This window comes from Anomaloglossus baeobatrachus, chromosome 5 (genome assembly GCF_048569485.1).
Source record: "Anomaloglossus baeobatrachus isolate aAnoBae1 chromosome 5, aAnoBae1.hap1, whole genome shotgun sequence".
NCBI classification, from domain to species: domain Eukaryota; kingdom Metazoa; phylum Chordata; class Amphibia; order Anura; family Aromobatidae; genus Anomaloglossus; species Anomaloglossus baeobatrachus.
In genome coordinates, this window is record NC_134357.1 from 144,615,847 (window position 1) to 144,640,977 (window position 25,131).

A 25,131-nucleotide genomic window follows, 5' to 3' on the forward strand; every position below is an offset into this window, starting at 1 on the left:
AGGCTGGTCCTCCAGGAGATGCGGAAGTCAAGGGCGGCAGTGGTGTTTCTGCAAGAAACACACTTTACAAACAAGGGGTCTTTTAGCTTTGCCCGCCATTGGTTTCCTCAATCCTTTTCAGCCACAAACTCAAAGAAGAGAGCAGGGGTGGCCGTGTTGATTTCCCGCACTTGCCCATTTCAGGTGAGCAAGTGTGAGGCAGATCCGTTAGGCCGCTATCTGATTGTCAGGGGAACTTTGAGTGGGAAACGGCTAATCCTCTGTAACCTATATGCCCCTAACGTCAATCAGCTTAAATTTGTTTCATCTGTCTTGACACGTCTTTCAGCAGATCGTGGGGCCATACACATTATAGGAGGGGATTTTAACATGGTGTTCTCGGAGAATGCTGATAAACTGCATGCACTCGCACATCCCGTAAGTCAACATAGATCATCACAATTATCTGTTGGTTTCCGCAGGCTGATCCGCAAACACCAATTGTATGACCTCTGGAGAATAGACAACCCAACAGCAAGACAATTCACATTCTTCTCACATCCGCACAATTCACATAGTCGAATAGACTACTTTTTTGGCAATATCCCCACACTTAGAACACTTCAGCAGGCACAGATTGGTAGCATCACCTGGTCAGACCATGCCCCCGTATCGGTATTTCTGAACCTGACGACTGCCCCTCTAAAGAGAACCCACTGGAGACTTAATGAATCTTTATTACCTAACATTTCCTCCCGAGAATCCCTCCGGTGGGTCATACAGAATTATTTTAAAGAAAATTCTCAGTCACCCCCATCCTTCCCGCTGATATGGGAAGCCCACAAGGCAGTTATTAGGGGGGAGTGCATAGCCCTTTCCTCTAGGATTAAAAAGGATTCTCAACAGCTCTATCGCCAATATGAAAAGGATTTACGTGCAGCAGAGGAGCAGCTCTGTACCCGTCCCTCTAGGATCCGCCTGAAAAAAGTGATAGACTTGAGATCTAAGTTGAAAGAGATTACGCAGGGTCACGTAGAAAAACTCCTCCGGTACTCCCGCCAGAAATATTACGAATATGGGAATAAACCGCACACGATGCTAGCCAGAAAACTCAGAGACCAAACGACGACTACTGCCCCTTGCGCGATAAAAGACACTTCGGGTATCCCTCAATATGACCCCACAAAATGGCCCAATTGTTTCAAGCTTATTACACATCATTGTACTCTATCCCCCCGCCAATCCCAATGTCCCAACCAGACAGAGCAAAAATAGTGAATGATTACTTGGCCACTTGTCACCTCCCAAAGTTGTCCAAAGAGGCGGTGGAGGAACTCAATCGGAAAATATCCCCAGATGAGATACAACAAGTGATCAAAGACCTGCCAGGTCATAAAGCCCCGGGTCCTGATGGGTTCACTTACCTATACTACAAGACTTTTATAGAGGAGCTGTCTCCTCACCTAACACACCTCTTCAATCTGTTCATGGAGGGCGTAGATATTCCAAATACATTCTTACATTCCTATATAACTATTATTCCCAAAGCCGGTAAGGACCCGATGGAGTGTGCGAGCTACCGCCCGATTAGCCTCTTAAATTCGGACCTCAAGATATTTACTAAACTTTTAGCTGAACGTCTAAATAATTGGCTCCCGTACTTGGTCCATAAAGACCAGGTTGGGTTCGTTCGCTACCGTCAGGCGGGAGATAACACACGTAGGATTCTGGACTTGGTGGAGGTGGTGAACAGAGAGGGAGGGGAGGCTCTGCTTCTAAGCTTGGACGCGGAAAAGGCCTTTGACAGGCTGGACTGGTCCTTCATGTTTTCGGTGTTGGGCCATTTCGGACTGTCGGGGCCATATGTCTCGGCATTAAGAGGCTTATACTCGTGTCCAGCAGCGACAATTCGCCTCCCTCACGCTCACTCAGAATCCCTACCTATCAGAAATGGAACGAGGCAGGGATGCCCACTGTCCCCTCTTTTATACGTTCTTAGCATTGAACCGTTGGCAGCTCAAATTCGGCTTAACACAGATATTATGGGGGTCAAAGTTCGGGAAAAATCCTTTAAGGTGGCTTTATTTGCGGACAATGTTTTGTTGTCCCTGACTAACCCTGTGGTCTCACTGCCAAACCTGCATGCAGTTCTAGCCCAGTATGCTAGGTTCTCGGGATATAAACTTAACTCAGATAAAACGGAGGCATTACCCATTAACATCCCGGAAGGTAAAGTGCGGTCCCTTAAGCAAAACTTTAAGTATTCCTGGCGTTCGGACTTCCTGCGATACTTAGGGGTTAAAATAACCCCCAGTTACAAAACAATATATCAAACAAATTTCCCACCCTTGATTCGAGACGTTGAAAATACCCTAAAGAAATGGTCTTCCCTGCAGATCTCTTTACTAGGCAAAATAGCCACAATTAAAATGTCAATAATCCCGAAATTTCTGTACCTCTTCGAAACACTTCCGGTACGAGTCCCTATGGGGGTGTTGAAAAGAGTCCAGTCAATGCTTATGCAATTCATCTGGCACTCGGGGAGACATCGCATCCCAGACTCAGTATTGTGCGCACCACGTTCAAAAGGGGGTCTATCGTGCCCGAATCTTATACTCTATTATTATGCCTCTCATTTACGTACTCTGGCCTCTTGGACAAACCTGCCAGCATATAATAAATGGACAGAGATTGAGAAGCTCTGGATGGCACCTTTCCACCCAAGCTCTCTAATCTGGGGCCGCCCTAGTGAAACTCATTCGAGAGATCTTTTAGGCCCAATGGCATTTATAAGGGAGCTGTGGCGGCAGTGCAGGATAAAGTTCCAACTGGCAATGCAGTCTTCCCTACTCACTCCCTTCCTGTTCACTCCACACTTGACACAGGGCATGAGCCCGGGGGTGGTGGGGCAGTGGGTAAAGGCGGGCTTGTACTGTTTCCGTGACATTGTTAACCCAGTCACCTTAAAATTAAAGACATTCTCAGACCTACGACACCAGTATAGATTACCTCTCTACCTACATTTCTCCTACCAACAGATTACGCATTTCTTCTCGACCATCAGAGGGCAGATGGCGTCATGTCGTCCCTCACCTTTTGAGGCCCTCTGTTCGGGGCGCACTTCAACTAAGGGTCTGATTTCAGCCATCTACAACATACTGTCAAGAGGGAACTCTTTAGAGATAGTTAAGCACACATACATGAAGAGATGGGAGGGCTGGATCGGTCGACCTATATCGGAAGCACTCTGGTCGGTGATATGGGCTAGGACATTTCGGTCCTCAGTCAGCACTCTCTACAAGGAGAATCAAGTCAAAGTCCTTATGACATGGTATCACACTCCAGAGCTTCTGCATAAGTTCAACCGTTCCTATCCAGATGAATGTTGGAGATGTGGACATGGGGGAGCTTCTTTATATCATATATTCTGGACATGCCCAGCTATCGATGGTTTTTGGGAGGGAGTGGAGTCCCTGATGGGTAGATTGGTGGGTAGAGATCTGAGTAGGGATCCGGTGGTATATCTACTAAACGCTCTCCCTTCGTCTTTAAGCAAATCTGAATTAAGGCTTCTCCTGCATATTCTCACCGCTGCCAAATGTCTAATATCATTATTCTGGAAGAGGGTGGCTCCGCCGTCAATCTCGGATCTTTATGCTAGAATAAAAGATGTTAGAAATATGGAGAGGTTGACGGCCCAGCTCCACAACACAATGGATGGATTTGTAAAGATATGGTCTCTGTGGGATGATTTTGGAAATACGTTCCAGATTTGAGCCCAAATACGTGGTATTGATTTCTTTCCCCTTTCCACAGCCGAAGTGTGCTGGGGGATTCCCCCCCCCTCCTTTTTCTTTCTTCTACTCGATACTATATCTGTTTATTGCATAGTGTATTTAATGGCATACCTGGGAAATGTTTTCTTTACATGTCTATCTGTTTCTGATTTATTGTAAAACTTGTTTAAAATCTTTTTTCAAAAAAATAAAAAGTTGATTAAAAAAAAAAATCTGAATGTGTTACTGAAGAATCTGGGAAAATTGTAACTGTATACAGATAAATGGTCTTAGAGATATGGGCTACAAGCTTTTCTTTTTTATCAAATCCTAACAGTCTAAAAGCTAAGAAGCTGGTTTAGGCTAAGTTCACACACTGCGTTTTTTTGACGCTGCGTTTATGTGCGTTTTTGGCCGCTAAAAATGCACCCGCGTCGAAAAAACGCATAAAAAAAATCATGCGTTTTTACCACGATTTGGTGCGTTTTTGGCTGCGTTTTGCTGCGTTTTTGATCTCTGCGTTTTGCTGCGTTTTTCCAATGCATTGCATGGGGGGTAAAACGCAGGAATAAATTGACATGTTCATTTTTTTTCCAAGCTCCAAAACACAGCTTAAAAAAAAAAGTTGTGTGCGGACAGCAAAAATGAAAACTCATAGACTTTGCTGGGGAAGCAAAGTCATGCAGTTTTGAGGCCAAAAACGCACCCGAAAAACGCCGCGAAAAACGTGCGCACATAGCCTTAAATGGTTACAGTTATTTCATATAAATTGCAAGACAGGCTGAACAAGAGCCGCATATTTCACATCTTGATTGATGAGGGGGTGGGGTGCAAGGTGCCGGATTCATGAAGAGGCAAGGCACGAAGTGACGTGAATGGAGTAAGATTTTGTGGCATAAGAAATCTGAATGTGACGAGTGGGGATCACCATTCCCCGTCCTCCCCGATATTGTTGGGAATTTGATGAAAATGCTGTGAAAATGGCTAAAGTCCATTTCCTGTAAAATTCATCCTTAACCTTCGTCAGCCTGCATAATTTTACAACGTTAACAGCGACCCCTTATCTCGGAAGGGGGTGGAGATATTTTATTGAAATTTGGCCAATATATTCTGGACCAAAACTGCAGAGATGTCACGAAATTTCAGCCCTCTACGGCTTTTGGAAAAAAAAAAATGTATTGCAATTTTAAAACAGAATAGTTACAATTGTACCTATTCAGCCGGACAAAGGTTAAAATACAGACCTATGCAAATGGCGTAATTTAAAATGCCATCAATGTCTGATCAGCAGCAGGTGGCTGGAAACGCTCGGTTCTGGAGCTGCCCCGTCTTATGATAGCAGCCACGGCCGGGTACTGCATATTCGCCTCCGATTGATTTGAATTGGGGATGGATGTGCAGTACCCGGCCGCAGCTACAATCAGAAAACGGAGCACCTCCGGAACGGTGCATTTCTGGCCACCTGCTACCGCCGCCTGCACCTAGGACAGCTGATCAGCAGAGTATAGGACACCGGCTGATCAGACATTGATGACCTACCCTAAACCATCAATGTAAAAGTAGTGGACAACCGCTTTAGATGAGCATTTCAAACTTTTGAATATGCTGCTACTATGTATGTGTCTCCATGGTTACAGACTACAAACAAACTCTGTATCTAGTCCCATTCCATTTCCTACCCTGCTAATCAAGAAGCTTCTAATTAAAGGGAACACTATGTTCATGTGCACATGTGCACTACAGTGTATGTGATTTTTTTTTCTTTTTCTTAATCTTAAGGAGATTTTCTGCTAAACATAATTGTCTTGTTTGTGTCATTCCCTTTAAATACTCACAGTAACTATTCTGATTGATGGACATTGTTCTCTCTATCATGGGCATTATCTTATAGCACATCTCATGTCTTTCCATTTACGTTTTATTTCAGAATGAAAAGACTTTGGGGCGATCAGTCAGCCGATCCAGTAACATTTCCAAGGTAACGATACTATTTTCTATGTGTCATGAGTATTACAACAGTGTCACTATCTCATCAGGTATAGAAAATCAATGGATTGAAGTGCTGGAAAGCATTAGTACAGCTTTTCTTAGATATTGAAGGATCATCCTATACTTAGTTGCAAAAAAAATGCACACCTGGTAAAGCTCAGGGTCTTCTCAGCCTATTGACTCCCCTCCCCCCCCCCCCCCACACACACACATACACACACACAATTATTTTTTGGAGTGGGTTGGAAGGCACATTTGAGCTTTGCACTATACTGGTGGTCTCCGTGACTCCTCAGTGGTTTGGAAACTACAGCCCTGATGGTCACCAGTCACTAACCTAAGGGAAAGGATGGGATAGAGGAGGTACACAAAGTGAGTGAGCGTGAGTAAATGGTGCATACTTATCTGCAGCAGTAGATTAGAAAAGACATGCATATTGCTACATTACAAGTTTTAATATTCACTCTAAATTGCCCAACCCTTTTTAAGGGGAAGTTGTCATCAGAAATTGACTATTATATTTATATTAGGTATTTGTGCTAAAACTGTTGAGGAGAGCCATAAAATGAAATACTTAATTAACCTCTGGACATAGAGCATTGTGGGAAATATGTCGATTTGCCTTACATAATTCAGCTCTCAGATCATACACACGACACAGATATAAAGATGGCCGCCATTTCCTGTTATCCACACCTTGCTTGGAATGCAGAGAATGAAAGAAGATACCATATAAGGGAAGACCCCTGGTCAAGCTAGAAGACATCACAGACCAAACCATCAGCATGAATGCACCAGATGACGTCCCTCCCATCATCATGGTTTCATCCACTGAAGTCAGACGCACCCATCAACAGCAACACGGATCTCCCCATTGGCTAGCCCATGAACTGTCCCACTAAATGGGCATATCTGAACTTGTGTACGCCCCTAGCCTATATCAAGAGGACGCATGTTCCTTCTCTGTCTGTTTGGTGCCATCTTTACTGTGACCAAGAAGAGATTTCATATCCGACTGTGTCTGGTATGAATTCTTTTATGCATGCACTTGGTATATACCAATTCGGCCAGGCAGTGGGCAACTAGTGATCTCTGGTTAAGAGTTCACCTTAACAAATATATATATATATATACCTCCTATTACAGTCTTTATTAAAAATTAGAAATATTTTCACACTGGCCACTGAGGTTGTTTTATATTTTAACTTCTTGTTTCGGAAATTCCACATATACACGACTCACAAAAAGTTAGGGATATTTGGTTTTCGGGTGAAATTTACGGAAAACATAAAATATCATTGTAGTGTGAACTTTTTATCATGAAAGTAGGGTATTTAAGTAGAAGTATGCAATGATGATTTCCTCATCTCAAACAATTTATTGAAACAAAAGCCAACAACAGTGGTGGGTTTCCCTCCCCTCCCTCCACCCCCCAAAAAGGTCAGTGTCTCCATTACTTGTCATGTGGCCTTGAGCATCAGTTGCAGCTTGACAGCGACGTCTCCTGCTGTTCACAAGTCCTGGCATTGTCTGCTGAGGCATGGCATCCCACTCTGATATGACCTATTGTGAAATGTGGATGCAGTGTTATCAGCTCCATACAGAGGTGTTACTTGTCTTTTTAATCTTGGCTTTGCTAATAAGGCACTTGCTGAAAACTCTTCCTGAAAGGACAGGAATTATAAGTCTAAATAAGCCCCAGTGGTAAGTATGGAAATTGCAAAATTTCAAAATCCGGTTTTCAATAAAGATTGTAATAAGAAAAGAAGAAAAACTGTAAAAAATGTTTTAAAAATTAATGTAACATAAAAAAGGATTTAAACGGTCATTTTCTAACAACACATTCCCTTTTAAAGGGGATCCGTCTGCGGGATTTCACGCCAAACACTTTATATGTGCATGCAGCTCTTTCAAAGACAAATCCAGGAATATCATTACATGGCCCGTCCATTCCTCCATACCTGAGAAATCAGAGCTTGAATTGTTAAGCAAATGAGGCTGAAGAACTATTTGTTGCTCTGAAGCCTTTGTGACTCAAGTTCTATTTCCTGACCAGCACAGTGCTCCTACTTTACTGACAACACCTTTGCTTGAAGTCACACAGCATAATGACTGTCGGTAAAGCAGGAGGAGGCGGCACTGGATGGGGAATAGAGCTGGAGTGACAGAGGCTTCATGTGTCTGTAGTACTTAAGCCTCATTGGCATATCAATTCAAACTGATTTCTCACAAACCGACTAGCCATGTAAAGGTATTGCTGGACTTTTCTTTTAAACAGCTACATGCAAATATAGTTGTTTTTTGGGGGGTTGAGTAGGGGATAGGTTCCCTTTTTAAGTATAGTGTTCTGTAATCTGCTAGTCAGTGGAGTATTCCAATATCACTGAGCCACAACCTTTTCAACGATGTTATGTGAACAAATCCGTGGTTAGCACTATTGTCTTGCAGCGTTGAGGTCCTGGGTTCAAATCCCACTAAGGACAACATGGAAGTTTGTATGTTCTCCCCGTGTGTGCGTGGGTTTCCTCCGATATGCTGGTTTCCTCCTATATGATGGTTTCCTCCTATATGCTGGTTTCCTCCCATACTCCCAGGACATACTAATAGGGAATTTAGATTGTGAACCCTGGACAGTAATGATCACACATGTGAAGCGCTGTGGAATTAATGGCGCTATATAAGTGAGTTAAATACATTTTGTGCCCTGACATTCACAGTTCCTAGTCTCTTCCATTATAGTTGCACTTTTCAGAGCAAAATCTGCCTTTGGGTAGCGTGTAGAAGTGTGGCAGTCATTTTTCTGGGAATGATGCTAAAAGCTCTTTAATTTAAGGCTTCCTTTTGAATCTGCAGTTTCCACATTTGTTCCTATGTAGCGGTGAGGATAGATTTTACATCAATAAGATATATTCCACTACATTAACAAAAGCAAGACTTCTCGCTAGAGTACAGACATCTTTGAGTGTATAGTCTTTAAGTCTAGAGACTTCTATGCATAGTCTGTGCATCAGAGAAGTCTGATGGTAGTTGTCTGATCAAAAAGCAGCATCCTCTCACCCCTATAGTAGTACCTGGCATGTTGGCTGCCATGCGAGGATTCTACCACCCCAGTCCCCGACTTCAGGGTGCTCCAGATTGTGACAGATGAGGTTATTAGCAGTTTTGTGCTGCTGGTCTGAGCTGTGATCTCTGATGCTGCTTTATGAGCAAGTTTTGCTTCTGTATCATTGGAAGACCAGTGGGAATGAAGCTAGGCAGCTGCATGCTCCAGCAATCCTACTATCGTGTTTCCCCAAAAATAAGACAGTGTCTTATATTTTTTTGCCACAAATAATGCACTAGGGCTTATTTTTCGGGGTAGGTCTTATTTTTGTGGAAATATAGCTAAGTTTACCCCAAAAGAAGGCATACATCACCCAGGTGAATCGCAGTTGTCAGAACCCCGACATATGCATTGCTGTCAGGACCCCCTGCTTTCCACAACGGTCACTCTCATCACTCACGCAGTTAGTGAGAGCTGAGTGATACTGCGACCCAATGTGTGTGCGTGCATAATCGGAGTGTGATATTGGACTGTGTGTGTGTGTGTGTGTGTGTGTGTGTGCGTGCGTGCGTGCGCGTGCATGCATGTGTGTGTGAGATCAGATTGATACTGGACCCAATGTGTGCATAAGTGACACTGCAAGGGACCTGACAGCGATGTAGATCAATGTGGGAGATCCCATCCACTGACGGCACTTGTCAGCTCTATTTGTTTGGGGGCTGGCTGTCTACTGTCTTTTGGGGCTGTGTATTTTCTTTAATGAAGTGTCCTGCTGTATGCTTTAACTTTTTTAGCTGCCCAGACACTTCATTAGTGAACTGCAACTAGGGCTTATTTTTGGAGTAGGGCTTATATTTTAACCATACTCCAAAAGGGGCAAAAATTCCTGTTAGAGCCTATTTTCTGGGTAGGTCTTATTTTTGGGCAAACAAAGATTGTAACTACTGCGCATGTTTGGTCACAGCTATGAGACCACTGCAGTGGCCCTTCTAGTCAATAAGCTATATAAAAAGAGCGAGGGATAAAAGCAGAGATAGGAGGAGAATGAACGATGCTAAAAAGAGCAGGTAAATTGCACATGTGCCTAATTTCGCACTGTCTATCGTATTTTCTTGCCATTTCTTTTGTTTTATACATACAAGGCATAATCCCACCTGTCCTGGGTTCAGTATGACAGGTGCGATGTTTGTTTTGTAGCTACCTAATTGTTTAGCTCAAAATTTAAAAAAAAAATAAGATTGAGAAATGATCAGACACTGGTCAGTGACCCTCATCTATTTTTCTGGGATCCTTCACTTCTGCAAATTCTGTAAGAAGCGTACAGATTCTTTAAGACGCGTGCTCTTTTTAATGAATAGGGCGAGGCATGAAGTGGTGTCTGCCTTTGTGTGCACCTTGCCACAATCTTACTCTAGTTGGGACTGGAGTAAGAATTTTAGCAAAGTGAACGCTGCTCAAAATGATTTTGTCAAGGAGTCCCTACGCCCCTTCCTGCTCCTGCTCTGCCCACTTTGTCAAAGCTGCTGGAAAGTGACACACTACCACCAAAATATTGCGCAAAAATATTGTAACTTTTCAAATCTTTTTACTCTAGAATTCTGGTGAAATGGCTTTGATGAATTGGGACCTTGGTCTTTGAGAATAAAAGTGCACTTGAAAAATTAATAAATATCTTTATTTCTGCAAAACAGATGCCAGATTCTCAGACTACTGTATGTGCACTCCGCTTTGGTAGTCTGTGACACGCCCCCTACTTTTTTGATTGGTCCTTTCATGAGCTAGGGGAGTATCACAGAGTAGAAAAGTCAAGCCTGTATATAGTAGTCTGAGAAGCCGGCAGCTATTTTACAGAAATAGAGGATTCTGGGACGAGAATAAAGTGTGCCAGAAATATTAACAAGGAGGACAACTGTTATATTATCCCTGGATTTTAAATTTGTATTTAAGTTGTTTATTTCTACTTGGAACATCACTTTAAATCCTGTATAGCTTAATTGCAAAATAAAGTGGGGAATAAATTTTAATATATGCAAATGAAATGCACATTATGACTAAACAGTAGATCGTTTCCACTGCGGAAAATGTAAATTTAAGCCATTGGACTGATGCATAGCCCTGTCTTCTATTTAGAAAGTAAAGGTGAGTCAGGATATAGGAAGCCCTAAAATTAGATAAAGGGGATGTTGCAAAATTTTGCTGCAGTAATAGCAAACAAAATGAAGGTCTTGCACACACAAGCATTATTCAAATTGATCTCTCCTCAGTTTCACTTTGACAGGAGAATGTACTCACCGGCATAACTTTACTTTCCAGAAATAGTGGCGCAGTGCTGGAGGATGATGGGGCTGCACTGGAGAGGTGTCTCCTCCATCTCTCGCCTGTCGATGAGCGGAATGATTGATTTTGTTTCCTTTTTTAATAAATAACAGTAGTCTTATGAAAGGAGAATGTATTTCCCATCCTTAAATTTATTCTACTCCTGGTTCCCGTAATCTTGCTTCCTCAGGATCATGGCTTCATTATATACACAAATTTTTCGCACCTACTGACCGGTATAAAAAATGTTTCTGTACTTCGTTCCATGACATCCGGCAGAGTAGCATCTCTGGATCCATGCAAGAAAGCCTTAACGTGTGAGAACTTTTAAGTACTGTTGTCTAGAGTGATTCCCATCTCCGTAAGTAATGGATGGCATGTCTCTGATACGCCATCACTTTACGACCAGGCTGCTTCTGACCTTGAAGACGTTCATGAGCATTAGAATAGAAGGACCTCACTTACTAGGATATGCCTCAACTTAGAAAACTGGGATGAATTTTCCCATTATTCTGATCCTTTTCCACGGTGTACTTTTTTTTGGACTTTTGGTGTATTCGGTTTTTAACTTTGCTTTTTTAGGTCAAGAATGCGGCAGCCTGATGTTCTTTCAAAATCCATCATGAAATATAAAAGAAACTAAACAGGCCTTTCTGCTTGTGACAGTTTAGGAGCCATCGACATTTTTTTTAACACGTTATCATCTAGATATGTGACCTCTTTTCTGGTGTTTTTCATGTATAGTAAAAAAAAAATATATATACAAGACCCTAAAAAAAAATCCTCCTGTAGGAAAACTTGTAAAAGTCTGTGTGAAGGATCCCTGACAGAGTATTAAAAAGATCTGAGGCACCAGAATCCTTCTCTTCAAAAAATGTCATCTGTTATTTCATCCTATAAAGGGACTCTGTCATCGCCAAAACTGAAATCAAACCATTTATATACCCTACTTGATATCGGAGATATAGCCCTTATAGAAATCATATTTATAGAACAGATTTAACTTTTTAAGTTTTATGTGACAACCGTTTTATTAAGTTTTTTTAGATCTGTAATCAGATTTCTCTATGGTTACTGAAGTACAATTTTAAGTATTTCATAAGTTGTTTTTTTTATTATTTTATTGACAAATATATCAAGTTTATGCTCAGTAATGTTGACCATTAATTTTCAAGACTTCTTCAATTTACACCAACATGCTTTTGGGCCAAATCCTGACTGATGACAGCCCATTCTTGTTAAATCAATGCCTAATTTATCCCAATTTCTATGAGGTTTTTGCTTTCCTGCGTTTTGAAGATTGATCACAGATTGAAATCTGAGGAGTTTCCTAGCCATGGACCCAAAATTGTAATGTTTTGTTCACCGAGCTACTGTATTATTTTTTTTTCCCTTTCTGACATGCTCTTCATAATGCAGGAAAAATCATTGTTAATCACTAAATGTCTCCTGGATGGCTGGAAGGAGTTGGATGAGGTTACTCTTGAAGGATGTTTAGATCCCATTCTTTATGGCAGTGTTCTTAGGCAAAATTGTGAGAGAGCCCAGTCTCCTGGATGAAAATAAAAACCCAGGCATGAATGGTCTCAGGATGCTTTACTGTTGGCATGACACAGGACTCATGGTAGCGCTCATCTTTTCTTTGTCATACAATCAATATTCCAAATGTCTCAAACAGTCTGAAGTGGGCTTCATCAGATAAAATAGCTTTACCCCTGTGCATCATGCAGAATGTCAGCCTGTTAGAGATTGGACTGCAGAGAACTGGACGAATGATTGTTGAATTTCATACTTCAATACCACTATATTGGGTCAGAGTCAGCCTTTACTGCGATTATACATACTCCTTTTGTGAAAGATCAGCAAGTATGAGTCTAAAATTAGCTGTGGTATAAAATATGATAATTGCAAGATTTCTGAATGTAGCATAAATATGTAGTCCCTATATGAAGAAAAAAAAATTATAAAAACCTGATTGAAACAGTAGATCATTTTGTGATGATACATTAACTTCAAGGTAGTAGTACTTTCAGATGCACTTTCAGTACTTTCAGATGTCCACCCTTGACATTCCCTAAGGCAGGAGTACCCAACCTGTGGCTCACAGGCCTATTTTGTCTGCCTGCTTGGCACATTTGCACTAGTTCTAGCAAATGGCTATGAAGAGCGGATCTCCAGATGGTGACTTTTGTGAGTAGCCCCATATGGAAAAGCAGATCTGGATGGGCATAAGGTAGGAACCCCTGGATCTTTGTATACTGCCTCGGTGTGATTTCTGTGGAAAAGCTTTTGCTGTCATGATACCGGTCATGGGTGTTCTGGGTGTCACTACTATGAGGGGACAGAAGCTGCATGTGGCTTGCTATCCTCTCAGAGCTGAATGTGGCTCACAACCCTTTCTCTGAGCTGAATGTGGCTCACAACCCTTTCTCTGAGCTGAATGTGGCTCACAACCCCTTCTCTGAGCTGAATGTGGCTCACAACCCCTTCTCTGAGCTGAATGTGGCTCACAACCCCTTCTCTGAGCTGAATGTGGCTCACCCCTTTCTCTGAGCTGAATGTGGCTCACAATCCTCTCTGAGCTGAATGTGGCTCGCGACCCTCTCTGAGCTGAATGTGGCTCGCAACCCTCTTTGAGCTGAATGTGGCTCGCGACCCTCTCGGAGTTGAATGTGGCTTGCGACTCTCTCTGAGCTGAATGTGGCTCGCGGCCCTCTCTGAGCTGAATGTGGCTCGCGACCCTCTCTGAGCTGAATGTGGCTCGCGACCCTCTCTGAGCTGAATGTGGCTCGCGACCCTCTCTGAGCTGAATGTGGCTCGCGACCCTCTCTGAGCTGAATGTGGCTCGCGACCCTCTCTGAGCTGAATGTGGCTCGCGACCCTCTCTGAGCTGAATGTGGCTCGCGACCCTCTCTGAGCTGAATGTGGCTCGCGACCCTCTCTGAGCTGAATGTGGCTCGCGACCCTCTCTGAGCTGAATGTGGCTCGCGACCCTCTCTGAGCTGAATGTGGCTCGCGACCCTCTCTGAGCTGAATGTGGCTCGCGACCCTCTCTGAGCTGAATGTGGCTCGCGACCCTCTCTGAGCTGAATGTGGCTCGCGACCCTCTCTGAGCTGAATGTGGCTCGCGACCCTCTCTGAGCTGAATGTGGCTCGCGACCCTCTCTGAGCTGAATGTGGCTCGCGACCCTCTCTGAGCTGAATGTGGCTCGCGACCCTCTCTGAGCTGAATGTGGCTCGCGACCCTCTCTGAGCTGAATGTGGCTCGCGACCCTCTCTGAGCTGAATGTGGCTCGCGACCCTCTCTGAGCTGAATGTGGCTCGCGACCCTCTCTGAGCTGAATGTGGCTCGCGACCCTCTCTGAGCTGAATGTGGCTCGCGACCCTCTCTGAGCTGAATGTGGCTCGCGACCCTCTCTGAGCTGAATGTGGCTCGCGACCCTCTCTGAGCTGAATGTGGCTCGCGACCCTCTCTGAGCTGAATGTGGCTCGCGACCCTCTCTGAGCTGAATGTGGCTCGCGACCCTTTCTGAGCTGAATGTGGCTCTCAAGGTCAGAAAGGTTGGGGGACCTCTGCCCTAAGGACTTGTAGATTTGTATTATTAGATCGGCTGCCATGATGAGCACACTTCACTGTCTGTTCTCCATAGTACCATTAAGTTTTAGCCCTGCTAACTGGCACACATACTGTATATTTTATACAATTTCATAGCCATAGGCGGTGTATTGTCCCATGTGTCAATAGTATTTCATCTGTATGCCCAGGCTCTTTAAATATTATCTTTGCAGCAGATGACATTGATACGTGCTGAATGATGAATTTCCATATTTTCCAACTGTATGTTTGCAAAAAAAAAAAAAAAAATTGGCTGTGATTGAATTTGTTTACAGTATCTTGTCGCTTTTATTGTAATCCTGTTTTGTGTGGTGTTTTTTTTTATTTCACATGAATTATGCTAATTAAAGTTTTATATATCCAGCTGCTATCAGAAACTTGCCAAGACTCTGAAAACGGAAAAGATATACCTTAGAGAGAGACAAGTTCAACCTGCGCAGCATTGTTCAAATTTCCAGCCGCACCAGGGGATTATAGTCTGCTGTGGAATACGATACAGAACATTTCTGCATCGTGTAGAGAATTCGCTGTCCCAAAATAACCTGTCCGCAATGAACGATTGGGAAGTAGTGAAAGTTGGTGGAGTCATACGTTTTAGTTGATGGATCTGTATGCTTTTCTACAAGTCTTGCAATATGCTTGAAACATTGTTTTTGGAAAGTTTTCAATGGGTTTACTCAACTTGACCAACGCATTTTACAAAGCAGCTGATACAGAGATGATACTTGTACTGCAGGAACATTGCATGGACTGGCCAGTTCTTCCCTAACTGTGGCCAATAATACTCATCTGCCTTTCTGTCTCAGGGCTTGTTCACACGTTGCATTTTTGCAGCTCTTTCCGTAATGCATTTTTGCCGCAAAAAAAACAAAAGAAAGCGTTTTACAGTACCAGCAAAGTGAATGAGATTTCTGAAATTTCATGCATACGTAATTTTTTTCTTTGCAGATTTGTAATTGTTCGGAGCTACAGCATGTCCACTCTTTTAGCATTTTTGTAGCATTTTTTGCCCATTCAAATGAATGGGAAACAAAATGTATCAAAACTGCACACAAAATCACGCGTTCTTACTGCCAAGAGACACTCTTTTTGGTACATAAATATCTGCTGCAAATACTTAACGCATACTACTAATACATACTATTCTAAAGTATATCCCCGAGCAGGAGATGTCCTAATAGTGCACATCCATAGTGTTGTCTTGGTGAAACCATACCTTTTTAAAGGGTAATTCATACTTAAGAATAAGCTTTCCTTTGTGGGTATATGAGGAATGTCATTCTATCTGGCTATCATATGTCTTGTATCCTTGTATTTTACCAGTTTCCCTCCACCTCTTGCCAGCTTTGTCTATAATCTGCAGTTGATGCAAAGCTGGTGGGAGAAGACGAGCTGCTATAATTTCTCCAAGTCACAGCAAAAAGAGATAGAGTCCTGTTTATTACTTATTTTTTTAACACACAAAAGTAGCTGCAGCATGGAGTAAATGCCAGAACAGTACTGAGCTGTCTGGATGTGAATCCAGCTCTGGTGTAAGACTTGTTAGTATTCTTCACTTTGCTCCTCCTCACCACTCCATAACGAATAATAGGAAACATAACTCGACACCTCACTGTGCTGACTGTCCGTTCTGTTTGAGCAAGACCAAAAAAAAAAGAAAAAAAACAAAACACACAGCTCAACACTAAAGGGTACTTTACACACTGCGATATCGGTACCGATATCGCTAGCGAGCGTACCCGCCCCCCGTCGGTTGTGCGTCACGGGCAAATCGCTGCTCGTGGCTCACAACATTGCTAACACCCGTCACATGGACTTGCCTTCCCTGCGACGTCGCTCTGGCCGGCGATCCGCCTCTTTTCTAAGGGGGCAGTTTGTGCGACGTCACAGTGACGTCACACGGCAGCCGTCCAATAGCAGCGGAGGGGCGGAGATGAGCGGCCGGAACATGCCGCCCACCTCTTTCCTTCCTCATTGCCGGTGGAGGCAGGTAAGGAGATATTCGTCATTCCGGCGGTGTCAAACATAGTGATGTGTGCTGCTGCAGGAACAACGAACAACATCGTACCTGCAGCAGCAACGATATCTGGAAAAGCAGCAACGATATTTGGAAAAGGAGTGACGTGTCAACGAGCAACGATTTTTCACATTTTTGCGCTCGTTGAACGTCGCTCCTTGGTGTCACCCGCTGCAATGTCACTAACGGCGCCGGATGTGCGTCACTAATGATGTGACCCCGACGATATATCGTTAGCAATGTTGCAGCGTGTTAAGCACCCTTAAATTGATAACCGTTCCTATTTAATGCCATTTTGAGCTTTTTTTTTTCCATTTGAACGCCTTGTGCAATTATCGCTGAAGTGAATCACATATAATGTGTCTGAGCAGAACACTAGCATGAATAAAAATTGTCAGACACCATACAACACTTTTGCCCTCATGGCGATGTATTGCAGCACAGCCCAATGAATGGAATTCGTCTTTGCAATATGTTGTCACTTGCTTACAAAGGAAACCATGATAGAACAAAAATGTGGCATGATCTCCTAAAAAAAAACTAATCAGCTGCTGTATCCCGAAGAACACTGGCTTACGGGCTCCACAGGTGTCCTTTTATCTACCACCAGTTACCTTCCCAAACGTCTCTTTGGTAAATTTAAAAATGTACCTAGGTATGCATGCTTTACCATTCAGTAATTTCAAAAATCTCACTTAAAGAGGATCAGCCACCAGGATTTTGCTATATGAACTAAAGGCAGTGCCATACTGGCCCTTCGATGCTGACTCCAGGCATACCTGTTATAGAAAGATCGAATGCTTGGTTGATTAAATATCTTTACTCAAAGTTGCAGAAATGCACTGCACTTTGAGTGACGGGTGCAATGGGGGGGCCTTTGACTTGCCACTTTTTCTTTATTTGAAGACAGAATTACTGTGTCAATGTGCATGCGCCACCAACAACGACAATGGTGGTGTGTTTGCATTGACACAGTAATTCTGCCTTCATTAAAATCTTGCAAATCCTTGTGGTTGGTCCTCTTTAACTGTTGTCACTTTTGACCTCTTCTTTTTTTTTTTTTTTTTTATGCTGATTATCTTAAAAACATACCCAGAATCTTTGTTATAAGAGGATAACTTAAGGGAGTTTTTCCCGCTAATTTCTCAGTCGAATGTACTAGTAATGCAATCTGTAAATTAATAGTTCTGATTTTGAAAAAGTTTTTTTTTTTAAATTAATATATATATATATATATATATATATATATGTGTATATATAATGTGTATATATATATATATATATGTATATATATATATGTATATATGTATATATATGTATGTGTATATATATATATATATATATGTATATATATATATGTATATATGTATATATATGTATATGTATATATATATATATATATATATATATGTATATATATGTATATGTATATGTATATATATATATATATATATATATATATATATATATATATATATATATATATATATATATATATATATATATATATATATATGTATTTAGGGATGAACTAGGATAGTGTGGGGAAAGAGAGGAACAAAAAAATTCTAGGGGTCAAAATTTTAAATGAGTTTTACATATTACAGATCAGTTAGCTTTATTCATTAAATAACAAAGTATAGACAATCTGACTGAAGACATTAACCATATTATTAATACTTAAAATAAGATGGTGATAGTACAACACAGTAATTAAAAAAAATCTTGTAATATAAAAAATCTTAATCCCATGGTCCCAATTATCAGTATATTTTAAGCTTTTCTCTTACGTCAAAATTGTATTCAAAAGTGTTGTGTGAAGACTCTGCTATACTGTATGTCGTGTAGTATCTGTTATTTTTTATCAGCTTTCATGAATCTCTCTTTTCAGCCCCAACTTTTTGAAAACTTAAAAATAAAATCATGGATTGATGATGTCCTACAGTGAGCATGTCCTGTAGTAACGCTCAGAAATGATCTTCTGGCTTAGATTTTCCATGCTGTAATTATCAGCCCCCAATCTGTTGTCACATACATGACTAAGCTAGCACCGCATCTCACCGCGCTGGTACAGGACCGCATTGTTCTGCAAGCAATTAAGTGAGTCCTTCATCTCTGTGGAGTAATTAAACCTCCGCATCTCATTAGAGTATACACATTTCAGCACCATGGGAATGGCACAAGGGCAGGAACCGTCTTATCTGGACAGATTGTCTCTGTATTACAAAACATTTCATTGCAGCCTCTACTGGGGAATGAGCAAATGCGATCATTGAATGGCTTTGTATATTGGACAAGGTTCATGCGTCTGGTTCCGCTCCAGAAATCTACCATATAACACTCATGTGAAGCTGGGCTTAAGTCCAACACAGCTGAACTTGGCTTTATGAATTCATATTTAAATTAATATTTATTTCCCTTCATGCATATAGATTCATTAACTTCATCCATGCAGTTTGGATAAATTAGTTGTAAAAACAAATCAGATTACTGTTCCTTATAGTCAGTGTGTCAGCGCTGAAGATGACCTACATCAGGTTTTTATATTAAGTAATTTTTTTGTATCATTTATTTCCAATTTTCCATATCTTGCAATTGTCATATTGGCTGTTATGCCGTGTATTAAACGCACACTTCCTATTTTTTTTAAACCGAATGTAGTTTTCATCACAGTCAGGATTACAATAAAAGGTAACTCCTGCATACACAGTACACACCACGGGATCCACCATTTACTATAGGTGATGGCCACGGCTCTCTTCCTCCGCAGCACATGCTCATTGAATATTTCCATGCAACTCAGTACATTCTAACTCTGTGGATTGCTGCTAATGTCCACCCAGCAGTAGAATGGGAATCTACTAAAAATTATATAATTTTACTTCATTTTATATATGTGTGTGTGTGTGTGTGTGTATATATATATATATATATATATATATATATATATATATATATATATATATATATATATATATATATATATACACACTGTGTGTGTGTGTGTGTGTGTATGTATGTGTATATATAAATATATATATATATATACATACACACACACACACAGTGTGTGTGTATATATATATATATATATATATATATATATATATATATATATATATATATATAAATACATTCACTTTATATATAACACCTTATTTAAAAAATAGGTAATTTTTTATGCCACATTAAATCCTCTGGTTATAGTTTTTGAGTTTAACTAGCCGTGGAGTTGAAGGTTACAATAGTCAGTGCCTGCAGTTAGCACTAGGTGGAGCTTTGTTTTAATATGGATTCAAAGGTGCAAGAGGTGGATTAACACATGAAATAATGCAATTTATTGAAAATGATAGAAAAAACTAGCTAGAAGAAAATATCAAAACCTAGATAACAAAAGATGTCCAATATATCAAAAGACATAAGTAAGGCAATTGAAAACATACACGATAGGTGTGAAAAGATGCATCTACATGCAAGACAGACAAACAGCTGTTTATTCGTTTGTGGATTTCATTTTCGGCATGCACCCGTTCACACTTGTCTGTTAAGAAAAAACTGACGGTACTTCCTATTTTTTTATTGTACTTACAAGACAATGATAATAAACCTGTACTTGGCCCCCATATCTGGGGGAGCCCCTTTCACTCTCTTGGATGAGGAGTTCTGACATCAGAGAAGAGAAGACCAGAGACTAAATGAAACTGGTCTTCCAGAGACCAGGGAGACCAATTTAATTTGGACTCCATTGCTCTTTGTCTAACCACTATTTATTCTCCAGTCCTTGTCTCTTGATGTCCTTGGGCAGAAAGCAAAGATAAAATAAAAACAATAAACAAATGTTTGTGTAGTGCTCATTAACTAAAATAATAATTAGGAATGTGCTCTGGTACCTGGAACTGGCTAGTGTCTTCTGTCTTCTCAAAAGCTAAACAGGGATGATACAGAAAATGATATTTTTTTGTGCGTTTTTCTGGTGCAGTTTTGGTTTTAAAACTGCATTTCCTTCCCCAACAACGTTGGTGAGATTTCATTTTTGCTGCCCGCACGTTGCAGTTTTTTGTTTGGCTGCATCTTTGTAGTGACCACAGAAATGCAGCATGTCAATTCTTTATGCATTTTGCCAGCGTTTTTGATCCCTTCCAGTCAATAGATTTGACTTAAATAAAAAACGCACTGGGCGAAAACGCTGTAAAAAAAACGCATCAAAACACGCATCAAAATGCATGCGTTTTTTTGGATGCATTTTTTGCCAAGAACGCTGCATCTTTGTGGTTACCACAAAGATGCAGCATGCGCTCATAGCCTAAAGTGGAAGATTCATATTAAAGGGGTGATCTCAAGTTTGAAAGTAATCTCCTATTCATAGGGTAGGTGGGGATAACTTCCCCAATCACTATATTGTATCTGTATGCGTGCAGGAAGCTTTTATTGTAAACGGTTAATTTAGAAGTTAAAGGGATGTTCTAGTTATCACCAATTCAGTGGACAGTTAATAAATTTTCAATTGCCAGGGGTCCAAGGACCCTTGCCAACAACAATGCCTAGAACTGCACTCTATTCAGCCTGAGCTCTTTGGAGCTGAGGTCGATCAGGTGCACCGCCCTCCCATTTATTCTAATAGGAGTGCTGGAGACCAGCCCAACACTGCACTCTGCAATCTCCAACGCTCCCACTAAGAATGAATGGAGCAGTAGTACACCTGTTCGACCTTTGCTCCATTCAGCCAGGTCCTTTTTAAACTGGTAAATTAACCCTTTGCAATAAAAGCTGCCTGCACGCATATACACTGTGTCCACCCATATTGTGTCCACCGCCATTAACTTGTGAACGGCGGCAGCTATAGGCATAGAAGTGGAGTCTAAGTATAGTAAACTATCCATGCGCTACGCAATGAAACCACCCATAGCGCCACTTGGTGGAAAACAACGAAGTTAGCGTTTTTATCTCGAAAACGGAACGAGATGGAGAAAAAAAAGTGAATTAAAAAATTGTAGAGCATCATCAATTTAATACGAATTGACACCTTGTATACACAAATACTATGATATGAAACCCATGACCCCCCCAAAACATTGAATGCTGGTCACGCATATGGCGGTCATTTAACTTTGATACTCAAAGTGGCCACTGTCAGCTGCAATGCACATCTGGACTCTGGACAGCATACTGTATCTTGCTGCACGTTATATGGTAGGTGACACGTTTGCACAAGCATCTGTAATACATCGTCGTAGGTCCTGCAATGTTGGTGGAGGGGTTGCATACACCTGCTGTTTGATGTGACCTCTCAGAAAGAAGTCCAATGGGGTCTGGTCAGGTGAGTGTGGAGGCCACTCCACGCAGCCACCATACCCAATGACTTGTAGGAAGGTCTCCATGAGGTATCGCTTCACGTCCGCAGCCTTGTGAGTTTTACTCGTTCTAATCATAGCATTTCTGTATGCAAGGTGTCTATTAGTATTCAATTGATGATGCCCTAAAACTTTGTAATTCACTTTTTTTCTTTATCTCATTCCGTTGTTTTCCACCAGGTGGCGCTATAGGTGGTTTCATTGCGTAGCGCATTGCTACTTTACTATACCTAGATACCACTTCTATGCCTATAGCTGCCCCCGTTCTCAAGTTAATGGCGGTGGACAGGCTATGGGTGGACACACTGTAGATGCAACAGATCTCCGGTTGAACTAAGCTCCCTCTAGTGGTCACTGTAGGCAACCAAAAATTGTTTAATTTAATTTTCAACATATAAATGAATTAATACAGGTATTTTGCCTGCCACTCAATAGTGCGCAGTCCTTTGAGATGATCACGTTCAGCTTGGTCATTGGCTGTTTGCTGTAAAAATAATATAAAAAAAAACAAACCTGTGCTCGGTGTGTTTCACTTGTAGGTTTCCATAACTCCCTTTCATTTCAGTAGAGACTGGCTGAGCATGTGTAACCAGCTTTCCAATGAAAAGAGAGAGGGTTTTTTTTGGGGGGGGGGGTTTAAGCGAGGGACCATGAGACCCTCTTTGTATAATATACGCTCTTGCTCTAATGACAAATCAAATATGAAGAAAAACAATAAGTCGTGTAAAATTCATTTCACTTAATGCAAATGCAGAAAAAAAATTACTATTTCAGATAAAGAGACTATAAATGTAGGAATCGGTTGTCATGCCGAACAAATGTATTATAGACGAGGCCCGCCAGCGGGAGCTTTCAGCATTTTCTTTCCTTGTTTACAGCCGGGATCTCTATAAGAAAAAACACTAACTCCGCAGCTCTTATCCTTAAATATGAGAAAAACCATTTTGTTAGAGCAGCTCCTGCGATAATAATATGGTAGTAACAGACAGTTAAACCCATCTAAACAGACAGATAGATAGGAAATGTTTGGGACTTACAATAAAACGGCATCAATTTGGAAACAAGAAATCTATAAAAATAAAGTCTGTAACGAAAATAGGTTATTAAAACGGTAAAGAAAACCTCGTTCAATCTCGTGATACAATATTCATTTTAACTGCTGGAAAAAATTGCAAATACAGCCATCAAAAAAGTCTGTGGATACGTAAACTGCTGAGTGTGCTAGCCCATACGACATGCAGTGGTTGGAGAATTGGCTAGAGTTGGATCATACAGATTATTTTATCACTCTAGTCACTATAGTTCCTAAAGTGATGTCATGTTTATCAAGCACGTGACCGCTGCAGCCAATCACTTCACAATGACACTTGCATAAACAGCACGTAACCTTAAAGCCAGTGATTATGGTCACGTAATTGATGAAAGCAATGTCATTAATGCTTGACTGATGGAAACAAGTGGAGACTATCAAAGTGGCTTCTCTGGGAGTGAGCTATCTAATGCATATTTTCATTATTTTAACACCTTTTTCAGTTGTTATCCCAGTTTTTATTTTAATATATATATATATATATATATATATATATATATATATATATATATATATATAATAAAATATATTCTAGATGACCACGTTTTATAGAGGCTATCTCTGTTTCTTGAATTGGGCAAATTATGAAGTTCTTGTAAAAACAAGCAATTTACCCACTTATTAAAAAGGTTTACTTATAATGTTTACTGCCTATTGCCAAGTTTACTGGCCACCGCTGCAGTCGATCTTCTAGGCAAGGAGTGCAGAGCTTGCAAGCTCTTGGTCATAAAGCTTGCATGTGCTGCTCTAAAATTGGCCACACCTAGAGGTCGGTTCAGTTTCTCTCTTTAGTAGGGCTCAGTGGATCCGGACTGTAAAAGATGTCCGGGTGCCGGGTGCACGATCTGGATCTGGCACTGAGGAAAATAATTGAAAAATAAAGAAAAACAGAATTAAAACTGTTTCATTCTTATCGAGATTCTGTGTCATAGCGGCACACTGCTTCCGGGTCGCGCATTCATTTCATGTACTGCGAAATAGGCTCATCACATACACCCAGCTTTCCATGCTTTCCTCGCCCACCGGCCGTCCTGTCGTCTGTGATTGGTTGCAGGCAGACGTGCCCCCAGCCTGTGACAGTGTCTGCCTGCAGTCATCGTGGCTCAGTCATAGGCTACACTCACAACTGGCAGTACTTCTCTATGGCTGCTAGCTGTGAGATGTAGCAGAGCTGGATGCGTCGTCGTGGGACCTTGTGTGGATTACGCCAGACGTGCAGGGTGTTGGGTGGTGAAGGAGGGTGCATTTTTGTATTTTATTCCAAATAAAGGATTTTTCTCTGTTTGTTCTTATTTACTGTCATGTACAGGTTAGTGTGATGCAGGTATCTCATAGACTCCTGTGCCATCATTAACCTAGGGTTTAGTAGTAGCTGTGCGCTGTTATTAACCCCTTATTACCCCAATTGCCACTGCACCAGGGCAATTCGGGAAGAGCCAGTATAGCACCGGGATTTTCACATCTAATAGATGCGGCAATACTGGGCGGCTGTGGGATGAGAATACCAGCCCCCACCCAGCTTTATCATGGCTGAGGATGAAAATTGGGGGGGACTACACGTCAGTTTTTTGTTTTAAGTAGCAAAATAAATGCTAATTTGGTGCTGAAATCTGGTGCAGACGATTTCAGCACCAAATGTGCACCTCCAGGCACAAAACCACGGCAAAAAAACGGAACAAAAAATGCCTTTTTTTGCCAGTAGGTGTAGATTGGATGCAGGAATATATTTGTAAAAATTTCAGCACCAAATTTGCATCCCTTGGCTCAAAATGAAAAAAATATTAAAAATTTCTACCAGCAGGTGGAAATTTGATGCTGAAATGTGGGGCAGGCCATTTCAGCACCAAATGTGAACCTACTGGCACGAAGCCGCGGCAAAAAAAATGCGTCAAAAAATGCGTTTTTTGCGAGCCGGTGTAGATTGGGTGCAGAAATAAGGTGTAAAAATTTCAGC

The 25,131-nt window shown here is 41.4% G+C and overlaps 1 protein-coding gene across 4 annotated transcripts in view; it reads left to right on the forward strand.

The window, feature by feature from the left end:
• The window catches only part of MARCHF8 (membrane associated ring-CH-type finger 8), a 326,522-nt gene that overhangs the window by 267,880 nt on the left and 33,511 nt on the right, over positions 1-25,131 (forward strand). For all 4 annotated transcript variants that reach the window (XM_075348957.1, XM_075348956.1, XM_075348958.1 and 1 more), the window contains one exon: positions 5,683-5,733. In XM_075348957.1, coding sequence (XP_075205072.1) covers positions 5,683-5,733 — 51 coding nt within the window. The remainder of the gene's footprint in view (positions 1-5,682; positions 5,734-25,131) is intronic.